The sequence below is a fragment of the Zea mays genome, chromosome 1 (assembly GCF_902167145.1).
Source record: "Zea mays cultivar B73 chromosome 1, Zm-B73-REFERENCE-NAM-5.0, whole genome shotgun sequence".
Classification (NCBI taxonomy): domain Eukaryota; kingdom Viridiplantae; phylum Streptophyta; class Magnoliopsida; order Poales; family Poaceae; genus Zea; species Zea mays.
In genome coordinates, this window is record NC_050096.1 from 5896533 (window position 1) to 5909334 (window position 12802).

At 48.5% G+C, this 12802-nt stretch overlaps 1 protein-coding gene across 2 annotated transcripts; it reads left to right on the forward strand.

Moving 5' to 3' along the window:
• Positions 1-477: 477 nt before the first annotated feature.
• Positions 478-4406, forward strand: LOC100284305 (uncharacterized). Of its 2 annotated transcripts, XM_020552655.3 has the most exons (5): positions 478-677; positions 2219-2318; positions 2449-2942; positions 3048-3419; positions 3623-4267. In XM_020552655.3, exons 2-5 carry the CDS (start codon positions 2222-2224, stop codon positions 3917-3919), a joined length of 1260 nt encoding a protein of 419 aa, XP_020408244.1. In that variant the 5' UTR covers positions 478-677; positions 2219-2221; the 3' UTR covers positions 3920-4267. The 2 variants fall into 2 exon arrangements, with proteins under 2 accessions (XP_020408244.1, NP_001150672.1); NM_001157200.2 differs by lacking the exon at positions 2219-2318 and having other exon boundaries at positions 498-677; positions 3623-4406.
• Positions 4407-12802: the final 8396 nt, after the last annotated feature.

The window sequence follows — 12802 nt, forward strand, 5'->3', positions numbered from 1 at the left end:
GTCGAAACCGCACCCGTCGTGTTTCATAATGTCAAATCTCTCCCCGTCAGTCGGTCACGTGATCTGTGCCATAGCGTCAAACTATCAGTATGTTGTTGTATGTGACATAAGTGTAGATATAATTTCTCACTCAAATAATGTCACTATGTGTTTATTGATGCTATAAACTTAATATATATTAATGTTTGAATTAAGTCATTCAGTTTATTGTTTATTTTTGTTAATTACCGACTCAAGTTTCATGTATCGATCGTTTTCGACGTATCTTCGTTTCGAATTTTTCGTTTTCGAATGATCGGTAATTTCGATACCGTATACCGATCCGAAACTTTCCGTTTTCGTTTTCGTACCGTTGTTATAAAACAAAACCAAAATCAATATTAGTGTTTTTTTAATCGTTTTCGACCGTTTTCATCCTATTGATTTAAGCACGGAGAGATAGTCACTTGATAGAAGACTCGCCGATTTCTCTGGAAGGGCGTTTTGGACTTTTCACTCTTCCAGCAATCCAAACCCTGGGTCTTCTATACCGTGCCTCATCTAGTCATCTCGTCTCAGGTTGCGGCCGAACCAGAGCCCCGTCCCAACTCCACCACCTCTCTTCTCTACGGCGCGAGCAAGGGCGGCGCCGGCCGCGGCGTCGGCGGGAACCGGGCCTCGCTCTCCCCATCTCTCCGGTACGCACTCTCCCTCTTCCCCAAGCCGAGATCTAATTTCGTTTTTTGAGATGGGTGCATAGCGTTTCTCGGTAGATCTGGCCACACGAGAAGTTTAATGGAGGAACTGAACTTCGTCGGTAGTACATAGGACCGTATACCTAGATGGACGAAGTGATTTTAATTTCCATTTCCCTAGGTTTGTAGTAGGGACGCATATGTATGGCCTCCTGGTAGCTGGTACGACGTTTTGCTTGCTTCTGTTATTTGTTATTTTCGAGAGTAGTCTTATCTCTAATCAGTAGCGTGTTCTATCTAGGGTTTAGGGTTTAGTTCATAGGAATATGGACCGTCGAGTCCGAGATAGCGAACTAGCAGACTGCTCTCTGTTGCGAGCTCACTACAGAGTTAGTAATTTCTGTTAATTTCAGGTGGCATCTAGTTTAGTGCTTTCGACTCCAATATGTGTACATAGGTCACTATCCTTTGTCTGGTTTTGAGGAGCATTCCCTTGCTTTTTAGCAATTTAATCTTAGAGCCACACTTGAAATCTCACTCTTGTTTAAAAGGCTGTCTGTTTGTTGTTTAGAAGGTCCTTGTGGTATTGGGTTCGGTATACAACTTGCTGTGAAGTACAACTGTGGTGAAACTTTGGATGTTCACATTAGAGGGTTATTATTAGTTCAATTACACAGAAGTACAAAACTTTGAACCATACATGTTTTGTCTCAGCAGGCATCATTAGGCAATTAGAATTGAGATAATCAATAGTTTGCAATTTGCATTGCTTATTTTCCTGTATAGGCATCAATTGCTGGACTATTGCTCTGCTCACTGCTGGGTGGTACCTTGGTGGTTTGCATATTGTTTTGATATTGTTGATGCTTGTATGCAAATGCTGTTTCTGTTTTTCTCTTGTTTGCCACTCCATAGCTGCATGTTCAGTCTATCTTGGATAAAAAACTGGTCAAGCGGGTTTTGTTCTTTTTGTGTCATGTCTCAAATTGGTCACAAGAGATGGTTTTGTTCCATCTTGTTATGTCTTTTATGAGTTTTATGTATTATTATGTTATATAATGTTTGGTCTTAGTGCCTGACATGCTTGTTTTACAGTAGTTTCGTATATACAGATCCATTGATGAATGTCACACTGCTCAACAGTAGTGCATATATGTGCTACTGTGCTATATTTGTTATACTGAGATGGTCTTGTTCACTACAATGTGGCTTAGTTGGGTGTTGATCTATATATGTTCGATACTTGATTACTTATTTCTGGATGATATCATAGCTCTATGTTCCACCCCCTAGATGGTACCAGATTCCAGATTTTCATTGTAACGTTTGTAGTTTCCCTGCTTTCCGTGTTGTAGATGCTGATAGGTTTCAAGGTTTGCCAGGCTGACCTTCAATCAAGCAAATACTGCTAGGTCTCAAAATTTTACACTACACTAGATAGTAGACACAGATTGCCAAAGCTTCTTGTCATTTAGAAGTACTTTTTGGTGTTTACTTAAATGACAGTCTTTTTTAATCATGTTGTAACCATCTTGATGCACCAGGATATGCTGTTATACTTACAAGTGGTTAACTGCTCATACTCCTTTTATGATACCATGAGTAAAGTTTCCGTTCCACTTAGCTTGGGGAAAATCGATCTAGGTGCAACTACTTTAAGTGCATCTAGGAGTATTCATGTATACATTTCGGGTATCTGTATCCGTGCTCCATGTGTAATATGCATGGTGTGTTTGCTTACAATTTGACCAAAGCGTGTCATGCTGATTGACAGATCACTTCTGTCCTGTGAAAATGGCGGATGAACTACGCTCAACGTCTGTGGGTCAGAAGTTCCATGGGCAGTCCGTGCTGTTGAGCAGAATCTCTTCCTATTCCGCCATGAACAACCCTGTATTCAACAATGCCTATTCTGCTTACAATGTGCCCCAGAGGTCATATCATGGGATGAATGCAACTGCTGGACTCTCATCTGTCATGGCACCATCTCCTGTCTTTGCTTCTGCCCCAAAAGAGAAAGGCTTTTCTGGATTTATGATCGACTTTATGATGGGTGGAGTTTCTGCTGCTGTCTCCAAGACAGCTGCAGCTCCGATTGAGCGTGTCAAGCTTTTGATTCAGAACCAGGATGAAATGCTCAAGACTGGCAGGCTTTCTGAACCGTACAAGGGTATTGGGGACTGCTTTGGCCGGACAATCAGAGATGAGGGTTTTGTCTCACTGTGGAGAGGAAACACAGCTAATGTCATCCGTTACTTCCCCACACAGGTGCCACATGCTATCCCATCCAACCATTTTTTCTGGTGTTATGTGATTATTATTCATGCTCATATGTTTGCACTAGCTAAACCTAAATTCTCCATCCTGCTTCAGGCATTGAACTTTGCGTTCAAGGATCACTTCAAGCGCATGTTCAACTTTAAGAAGGACAAGGATGGGTACTGGAAGTGGTTTGCTGGAAATCTGGCTTCTGGTGGAGCTGCTGGTGCTTGCTCTCTATTCTTTGTCTATTCTCTGGACTACGCCCGTACGCGTTTGGCCAATGATGCCAAGGCTGCAAAGAAGGGTGGTGAGAGGCAGTTCAATGGACTCGTTGATGTTTACCGCAAGACCCTTGCCAGTGATGGTATTCGTGGCCTCTACCGTGGATTCAATATCTCTTGTGTGGGGATCATTGTGTACCGAGGTCTTTACTTTGGTATGTATGATTCCCTGAAGCCAGTGCTTCTTGTTGGTACCCTGCAGGTCAGTAACCTGAGCTCGGATTGCTATCCTTGTTGCAATAGTGCTAACCTGCTTTGAATCATAGTTGTCCCATGCTCAACCTTTTGTACAGTTTTTGCGCGTAATCAGTTTTCTTGTTCTGATTGATTGACACATTGGTCCTTGTTTACCGTGTAAGGTTAAATGTGGTCTTTTAATATTGCATTCACTGGTGTGTTCTGCAGGATAACTTCTTGGCCAGCTTCTTGCTCGGGTGGGGTATAACCATTGGTGCTGGCCTTGCCTCCTACCCCATTGACACTGTTCGCCGTCGCATGATGATGACATCTGGTGAGGCCGTCAAGTACAACAGCTCCTTGGACGCTTTCAAGCAGATTGTCGCAAAGGAGGGTACCAAGTCCCTCTTCAAGGGTGCTGGCGCAAACATCCTCCGCGCTGTAGCTGGTGCTGGTGTCCTTGCTGGGTACGACAAGCTCCAGGTGGTTGTCTTCGGCAAGAAGTACGGGTCTGGTGGTGGCTAAGGATGTATAATGATGATGACGACGAACAACAAACATGATGTTTTAGGTGCCTCCTTTAAGTAAACATACGTACGGACCCTCGACACCATTTTAAGTTCGCTCTCGCAGAGGCTGGTGAGTTTGTAGCGTGGCTGTGACCGCACCTCTTTTTATGTCAGAGATTGGAAATAAGTGACGTTAGAAATTGCTGTCTTGCTGCATCAGTTTTTTATACTCCGTTTTTTGTTTTGCGCGTGCAAAGGGTTGCTCGAATGTATCTATGTAGGTTTCGGAATCACAGCTTACTATGTTTGATGAAGGTGTATGTTCTGTGACCTTTGGCAGCATCACTTCATCTGTCTAGCGCTACATGATTTTAAGGATCATCTGGTATTATTACGGTAACACTCGATGTTTGATGGGGGTAGTGAATGCTCATATGAGTGGGTTCGAGAGATTTGCGGCGCCTCATCAAAATTTCTTTTTGGCATATTGCATTTTCGTCAACCTTAAATTTGCCCCAAGATTCTGGCATGTACCATGAAGTTGATGCTCTGGTAAACATTCTGTGTGTGGCGCACGGTTTACAAAACCGTTTAGACTGTCTCCAGCAATATCTCCTAAATTTTATCTTTAAAAAAATACTCTCTATCCTTTACAGGATACTCTAAAAAATTCTGATCTCTATATCTTCTCTATCTCCAGCAGCATTCTCTAAAATCTATTCTCTATATCTCATCCTCTAATGTAACAACTTAATTAATATAATTTATGCTTTTTATTAAACAACAATTGTTAATTAAATAAATGATTTGCTTCACTGGCATACTGGACACGAATTAGCAATTACTAAAAAAAAGGAAAATCAGAACGACGTTGGCTTCAACATTCCATCGAACATCTTTCCAGCGTTGTGGCTCGTAGCATGTTGATGTAACGGTTGGCCCCGATAGCCACCGGTGGGCAGCTTGCCCACGCCCTCGACGCGACGTTGGCCACTGTCGACTCCATGTTCATGCTCTGCCCGCGCTCGCGGCCGTCGCCCTCGTCGACTCCATGTGCAAGCTATACCCGCGCTCCCGACGCGACGACGTCATTGAAAGCCACCACCGACTCCATGCCAAGCTCTGCCGTGCCCGCGACACGACGTCGACATCGAAGGCCGCCCGCAAATCCATGCCCATGCTCTGCCCACGGTGTATACACACACGGAAGGAAGACAAGCAGAACAGTGATAGCAGGTGGAAGCTCGTCCGCCAGATCTACCGGACCACGAGCACACTCTAAAATTTAGCGGACGTTTTAGCGTTCATTGCTGGAGCCTTACAGGACGACGCGGACTGGTAAATATAGCGGACAAGAGCCTTTACCGTGTATTGTTGGAGATAGCCTTAGGTGGGAAAACCGGTACCGATAAAAACCGACTAGTTTGGACAATCTAAATCAATTTGAATTTGTACCGGTTTACCAGTGAAAAACTAGCGGTAAACCGCTCTAAACCGTCGGTTTTCCGCGAAACCAACCGGTTTTCGCTGTTTTTTTAGAAAAAATGAAATATTTTGACATGATTTATTTGTAATTTGTTCAATACACATTGCACAGTAAATATTAATTGATCCACACGACATATGTTCACCAAAATAACATACAACATACATATGCAACCACAAACTTTAGTTCTAATGCAACAAACAACCAGCAAACTTCGCAATACTCAAATATAAATTCTTTTACAGCCCTCCAATGAGGCAAGCAACGACACATAGGTCGACTTATTTCACAATACTCACATGTTCAACTCGAGTAGTACTTAGACATGTTGGAAGGATCGTGATATTGTTTCAATCCGTCATAGTGATAGTGATATGTCTATACAAAAGATATGAGATACATATTTGATAAATTTGAATATCGGTGTCTGTGTCTACCCATACTACGGCAAATAAATACTTATCCACAAAGCAAAAATAACATACCGGTGCAGCGAGAACTTGTCTATACCCATACTATGGTCCTGTTGGATACATATTTGATAGATTTGAATATGGTGATGGAGGGGGTCCATAGTTTTCATATCCATACATGATCGATGGTGGTACTTCGACTAATGGTGGAGGGGGTCCATAATTTCCATGTTCCGGTTGCCATTGCCATGCATAAGGGTTCTAGATTGGGTTTTGTTCAGGCCGATAGTTAGAACAATTGGAGCTACTTGAGCTACATATTCTATCTTGGACAGGAAATGAAACCAAACGACGTCGACTGCTTATTGTCTCCCGCTGTGAATGAGGTGTATCATGGTAAGAATCTTGAAATAATAACTAAACCATAAACTATTGGACATTCACATTTAACAATTAAACCATAACACATTTACCAATAACTAATACATAAACCATAAGCCATCACATATATAAAAATAGTAACTCATCTTTACATATATCATATAACATCTTCACATATAGCACTTAAACTGGGCAAAAAATAGCATCTAACAATAAATCATCTTCACATATAGCATATAACATCTTCACATATAGCATATAACAGTAAATAAGACTAATATGCCTAAACTGACCACTAAATGCCTAAACTGGAACTCAATCTTGGCATCAAATCCGGTTTCCCGGCAAAAAATGACGGTTTACTGGTCCAAAATGACGGTTTAACGGTGGTTTTCTTTTTTATGATATTTTTTTTCATTTTTTTGAATTTGGGGCGAATTTTGAAAAACACCGGTGGTTAACCGAAACCGCACCCGGCGGTTTCGGTAAACCGACCGGTTTACCGCCAAAACCGGTCGGTTTTGTAAACCTTGGTGTGGCGGCTGCGACGACAATTTGGTTGGTAGCAGCGCGAGAAGAGAGCAAAAGGGGTTTAGACGTGATGTGCAGTGGCAACAACCTTCTACCTGACTTCACATGATTTATAATGCAGTATGGGACATATGTCAACACAACAGTACAACAGGCCAGCCAGTAAGGTTTTTTTTTTGCTATTATATAACTTGATTTTTCTATAACAGTATTTATAATCTAGACTTAAGATATTACTCTCTTAGTTCTAAAATAATATTTGTTTTAGTTCTTAATTTTTATGTTTATATTTAGTTAGTTGATGATGAATCTAGACACGTATAAAAAGCACATATATCAATTATTGTATGAATTTATTAAAAAAATAAAACAAATTTTAGTTTGGGATAGCTTAAAAGTATGAATCTTGTCTAAAATAATATTTTGATCTTTTTATATATATATATATATATTCTCTTTTCTTATTTTCTGGACGTCTATATCATTTCCTTCAAACTGCCAAAGACCCTAGCCGTGCGTCCAGTACTCCTGCTGTGAGCTTAATGGTGTGTTTAGTTAGTGAGCCAACTAGAATGGAACGACTCCGTTCCAATTTCTAAGAACGGAATCACTGTGTTCTATGTTTGGTAAGCAGAATGGAGTCGCTCTGTTTTTTTGTTTGGTTGGATAGCGTATGAGAGCAGAGTCGCTCCTTTATGCGTTTGGCTGGGGAGTGCATCAAAATGATGTTTGCTCTGTCCTTATCTTCAACCTCCATGTGCATTTGCAAACATTTGTCTTCAATACCATGATGTATAAAATATGAACATCCAGAAGATATGATCCAAATACGAACTATCATAGAACCAGTCAATGATAGACAAATGTCATCCGCTCCCCAACCAAACACCGAGAGATTCTTTGGCCTATCACTGACTGGTTCTATGTCAGTTCGTATTTGGATCATATCTTCTGGGTGTTCATATTTTATACATCATGAGATTGAAGACAAATGTTTGCAAATGCACATGGAGGTTGAAGATAAGGATGTAAACATCATTTTGATGCACTCCCCAACCAAACGCAGAGCGGAGCGGCTCTGCTCTAATACGCTCTCTAACCAAACAAAAAATCAAGCGGCTCCATTCTGCTTACTAAATATAGAACAAAGCGATTCCGTTCTCAGAAATTGGAACGGAGCCGTTCCATTCTAGTTGGCTCACCAACCAAACACACCCTAACAGTCGCCAAGTGCTCCTGTGCGCCACTAAGGTGCTCAAATGGAATATGTATGTCCAAATTCAAATTTAAATTGTTTCACATATCCAATTTGTGTGGTTGCCAGCTGTGAGACACATCATGCAGGGAGCACAGGCAACCGACGTTTGGCTAGGGTAGCGCGCCTAACGTCTAGAGGGAGAGGGGTGAACGGACGACGCAACACCTAGGGAGCGATACTGAGAGGGGTAGGCTATTCGTACGGGTTTCCCTTAAATTCCTCTCTTATATCCTATTTTTATCACCTCACCTAGATTTCACCTCCTACTTTTTCATCTCCCACAGTGGTTCTCACTAAATTCTCCCCCTATACTCCACTACAACTATAAAATATTATTTTCTAACTCTATTCATCATTTATTACCGTTTTCTTTTCCACTACTAAATTCTAATAAGCACGAAAATCGAGATTAGGGGGCACCACATTGCTCCCCTAGATCTGGGGTGAGAGAGAAGCTCCTCTGGGAGGGGTCATCGCTGCGCTTCGAAAGGGGCTATTCTAGACGCCAAATGCAGCACAATGGTAGGAGAGAGGGACGCAAGCGTCGTCCGCTGCAGTTAGTCGTAGATCTATAGTTGAGCGGTGTGGCATCGACACTGGGAGGGAGCAGACGAGCGGCGCCTGTGAGCGGGACGCGGGGGCGGTGCATGCACACCATTGGTAGCCTCGGAAGTTTGAAGAAAAGGGTATAGATGTCTACTCTCCCCGTTCCCTATCTTAAGATCACGAAGGTTTGTCCTAAGTCAAAGTTTCCATTAATAACAAAATATTCATAAACATTGACTAAATAAAAATAAAACTATTACATTTATTATTAAAACATTTAGTGCAATATATAATTTCTTTAATTTAAAAATAGTTATTTTTGTAGATACTGTTGGTCAAAGTTTTAAAATTTTGATTTAGGATAAACCTTCGTTAGCTTAAGATAGGGAACAGAGGGAGTATAAATTAAGAAAAAATAGAATAGATAAAATAAGACCAAAATACTATTTTAGAAGATCTATACTTCAGATTATTATTTTAAAATTTCTAAATTATGAGTATTGTTGTAGAGAAACTATATTCCATCTGTCGGGGACCATAATTAGGGGTACCCTCAAGACTCCTAATTCTCAGCTGGTAACCCCCATCAGCATAAAGCTGCTAAGGCCTGATGGGTGCGATTAAGTCAGGGATCAGTCCATTCGAGCGACTCGATCACGCCTCGCCCGAGCCTAGCCTCGGACAAGGGCAGCCGACCCCGGAGGATTTCCGTCTCGCCCGAGGCCCCCCTCCAACGGCGAACATATTTCCGGCTCGCCCGAGGCCCTGCCTTCGCTAAGAAGCAACCCTGACTAAATCGCCGCACCGACCGACCAAGTCGCAGGAGCATTTAATGCAAAGGTAGCCTGACACCTTTATCCTGACGCGCGCCCCCCGGCAGAGCCGAAGTGACCGCCGTCACTTCACCGCTCCACTGACCGGCCTGACAGAAGGACAGCGCCGCCTGCGCCACTCCGACTGCAGCACCACTTGACAGAGTGAGACTGACAGGCAGTCAGGTCCTGCCAAAGGCACCATAGGAAGCTCCGCTTCGCCCGACCCAGGGCTCGGACTCGGGCTAAGTCCCGGAAGACGACGAACTCCGCTCCGCCCGACCCAGGGCTCGGACTCGGGCTAAGTCCCGGAAGACGGCGAACTCCGCTCCGCCCGACCCAGGGCTCGGACTCGGGCTAAGTCCCGGAAGACGACGAACTCCGCTCCGCCCGACCCAGGGCTCGGACTCGGGCTAAGTCCCGGAAGACGACGAACTCCGCTCCGCCCGACCCAGGGCTCGGACTCGGGCTCAGCCCCAGAAGACGACGAACTCCGCTCCGCCCGACCCCAGGGCTCGGACTCGGGCTCAGCCCCAGAAGACGACGAACTCCGCTTCACCCGACCCCAGGGCTCGGACTCCGCCCTGGCCTCTGCCGACGACCTCCGCCTCGCCCGACCCAGGGGCTCGGACTCGGCCTCGGCCATGGAAGACAGACTCGACCTCGGCTTCGGAGGAGCCTCCACATCGCCCAACCTAGGGCGCAGGCCAGCCACGTCAACAGGAAGCGCCATCATCACCCTACCCCGAGCTGACTCGGGCCGCAGGGAACAAGACCGGTGTCCCATCTGGCTAGCTCCGCCAGATAGGCAATGATGTGCCCCGCATGCTCTGTGACGACGGCGGCTCTCAGCTCTCTTACGGAAGCAAGAGGACGTCAGCAAGGACTCAACCGCTTCGACAGCTGTCCCTCCGCCAGGCTCCATCGCTCCTCCGACGGCCACGACATCACACCAGCTGGGTGCCAAAATCTCTCCGGCTACCACATCGGCATGTACTTAGGGCGCTAGCTCTCCCCCGCTAGACACGTAGCACTCTGCTACACCCCCCATTGTACACCTGGATCCTCTCCTTACGCCTATAAAAGGAAGGACCTGGGCCCTCTTAGAGAGGGTTGGCCGCGCGGGGACGAGGACGAGACAGGCGCTCTCTTGGGGCCGCTCGCTTCCCTCTCCCGCGTGGACGCTTGTAACCCCCTACTGCAAGCGCACCCGACCTGGGCGCGGGACGAACATGAAGGCCGCGGGATTCCCACCTCTCTCACGCCGGACTCCGGCCGCCTCACTTCTCCCCCCTTCGTGCTCGCCCTCGCGCTCGACCCATCTGGGCTGGGGCACGCGGCGACACTCACTTGTCGGCCCAAGGGACCCCCCGGTCTTGGAACGCCGACAGTTGGCGCGCCAGGTAGGGGCCTGCTGCGTGTTGACGAACAGCTTCTCGTCAAGCTCCAGATGGGCAGTCTCCAGCAACCTCTCCAACCCGGGACGGTGCTCCGTTTCGGGAGTCTTGAGTTCATGTCCTTCGACGGCAGCTACGACATGATACTCCTTCCACCGCCGTGCGGCAACGACAATGGCGGCCGACAGCCCGCCCGCCGGCGGCGGAATCGACGACGTCTTCCCCGCGTGGCGGAAGAGCAATCTTCGAGCTCGTCCCGCCTTCTTCCCCGTCGGCGGAGGGGAAGGCAGGGCAACCAAGGCCAAGCAGGAGGCAGCGCCTCGTCGGCTGTCGAGCGAGTCGACAGCGCCGGCACCCCAACGAGGGGCGCACCGGGTATCGACTTCGCGCCTGAGACGAAGACGAGCGTCGTCTCCCCGCGACACGCCAAACCCGAGCAAGTGGACGACGCCAGCGCGCTTGCGAAAAGCTTGCAGGACGTCGCCCTCGTACCTGAGACGACGGTGCAGTCAGTCCTCGACGTGACTTCGTCGCCGCTCGTCGACCAGAAGGTACCGACCGATTCCCATCCTACGTCATTTGGATTCAGCCTCAACCCGCCTAGCGACCTCGCTTTGGCGGACGCTCTCGTAGAGGCGAGTCCAAACCCTATGGGGTTTCGCATGCGGTCGCCTTGGGACCGGTTGACGGACGTCTCGACCTACGGGCCCTCTGGGTCCGAGGAAGACGACGACCCCAGCATCTGTTGGGATTTCTCTGGACTTGGCAACCCCAGTGCCATGCGGGACTTCATGACCGCATGTGACTTCTGCCTCTCCGACTGTTCCGACGGTAGCCACAGCCTCGACGACGAGGACTGCGGCCCAAGCCGCGAATGTTTCCACGCCGATCTAGGGGGTCCCTCCGAAGGCAATCATCTCGGCATGCTGGAGGACGGTGATCTCCCTGGGCCGGTGCCTCGCGCTGACATCCCACGGGAGCTAGCTGTGGTCCCCGTTCCGGCGGGGGGTCACGACCCACAGCTCGAGCAAGTCCGCGGGGCGCAGGCCAGGCTCGACGAGGGAGCAGGAGCGCTTGAGCCGATCCGCCGGGACGTCGGGCAGGCATGGGCAGGCCAACCCCCGGCCGGAGAAATACGTCATCTGCCCCAGGGTTTCCAGCACCGCGTCGCCGACGACGCCAGGGTCAGGCCGCCACCCGCATCTAGTGGCGTCGGCCAGAACCTGGCTGCAGCAGCGATGCTCCTCCGCGCGATGCCGGAGCCATCCACCACCGAGGGTCGGCGAATCCAGGGGGAGCTCAAGAATCTCCTGGAAGGCGTCGCGGTCCGACGGGCCGAGAGCTCTGCCTCCCGAAGGCAGGGATACCCCTCGGAACCTCACGCCGCGACTTCCCGATTCATGCAGGAAGCCTCGGTCTACACCGGGCGCACGCGCAACACCGCGCCTGTGGCCCCGGGCCGCCTCAGCAACGAGCACCATCATCGCGACCGTCGGGCCCACCTCGACGAGAGGGTGCGCCGAGGCTACCACCCCAGGCGTGGGGGACGCTACGACAGCGGGGAGGATCGGAGTCCCTCGCCCGAACCGCCCGGTCCGCAGGCCTTCAGCCAGGCCATCCGACGGGCACCGTTCCCGACCCGGTTCCGACCCCCGACTACTATCACAAAGTACTCGGGGGAGACGAGACCGGAACTGTGGCTCGCGGACTACCGTCTGGCCTGCCAACTGGGTGGAACGGACGACGACAACCTCATCATCCGCAACCTCCCCATGTTCCTCTCCGACACCGCTCGCGCCTGGTTGGAGCACCTGCCTCCGGGGCAGATCTCCAGCTGGGACGACCTGGTCCAAGCCTTTGCCGGCAATTTCCAGGGCACGTACGTGCGCCCCGGGAACTCCTAGGACCTTCGAAGCTGCCGGCAGCAGCCGGGAGAGTCTCTCCGGGACTACATCCGGCGATTCTCGAAGCAACGCACCGAGCTGCCCAACATCACCGACTCGGATGTCATCGGCGCGTTCCTTGCCGGCACCACCTGCCGCGACCTGGTGAGCAAGTTGGGTCGCAAGACCCCC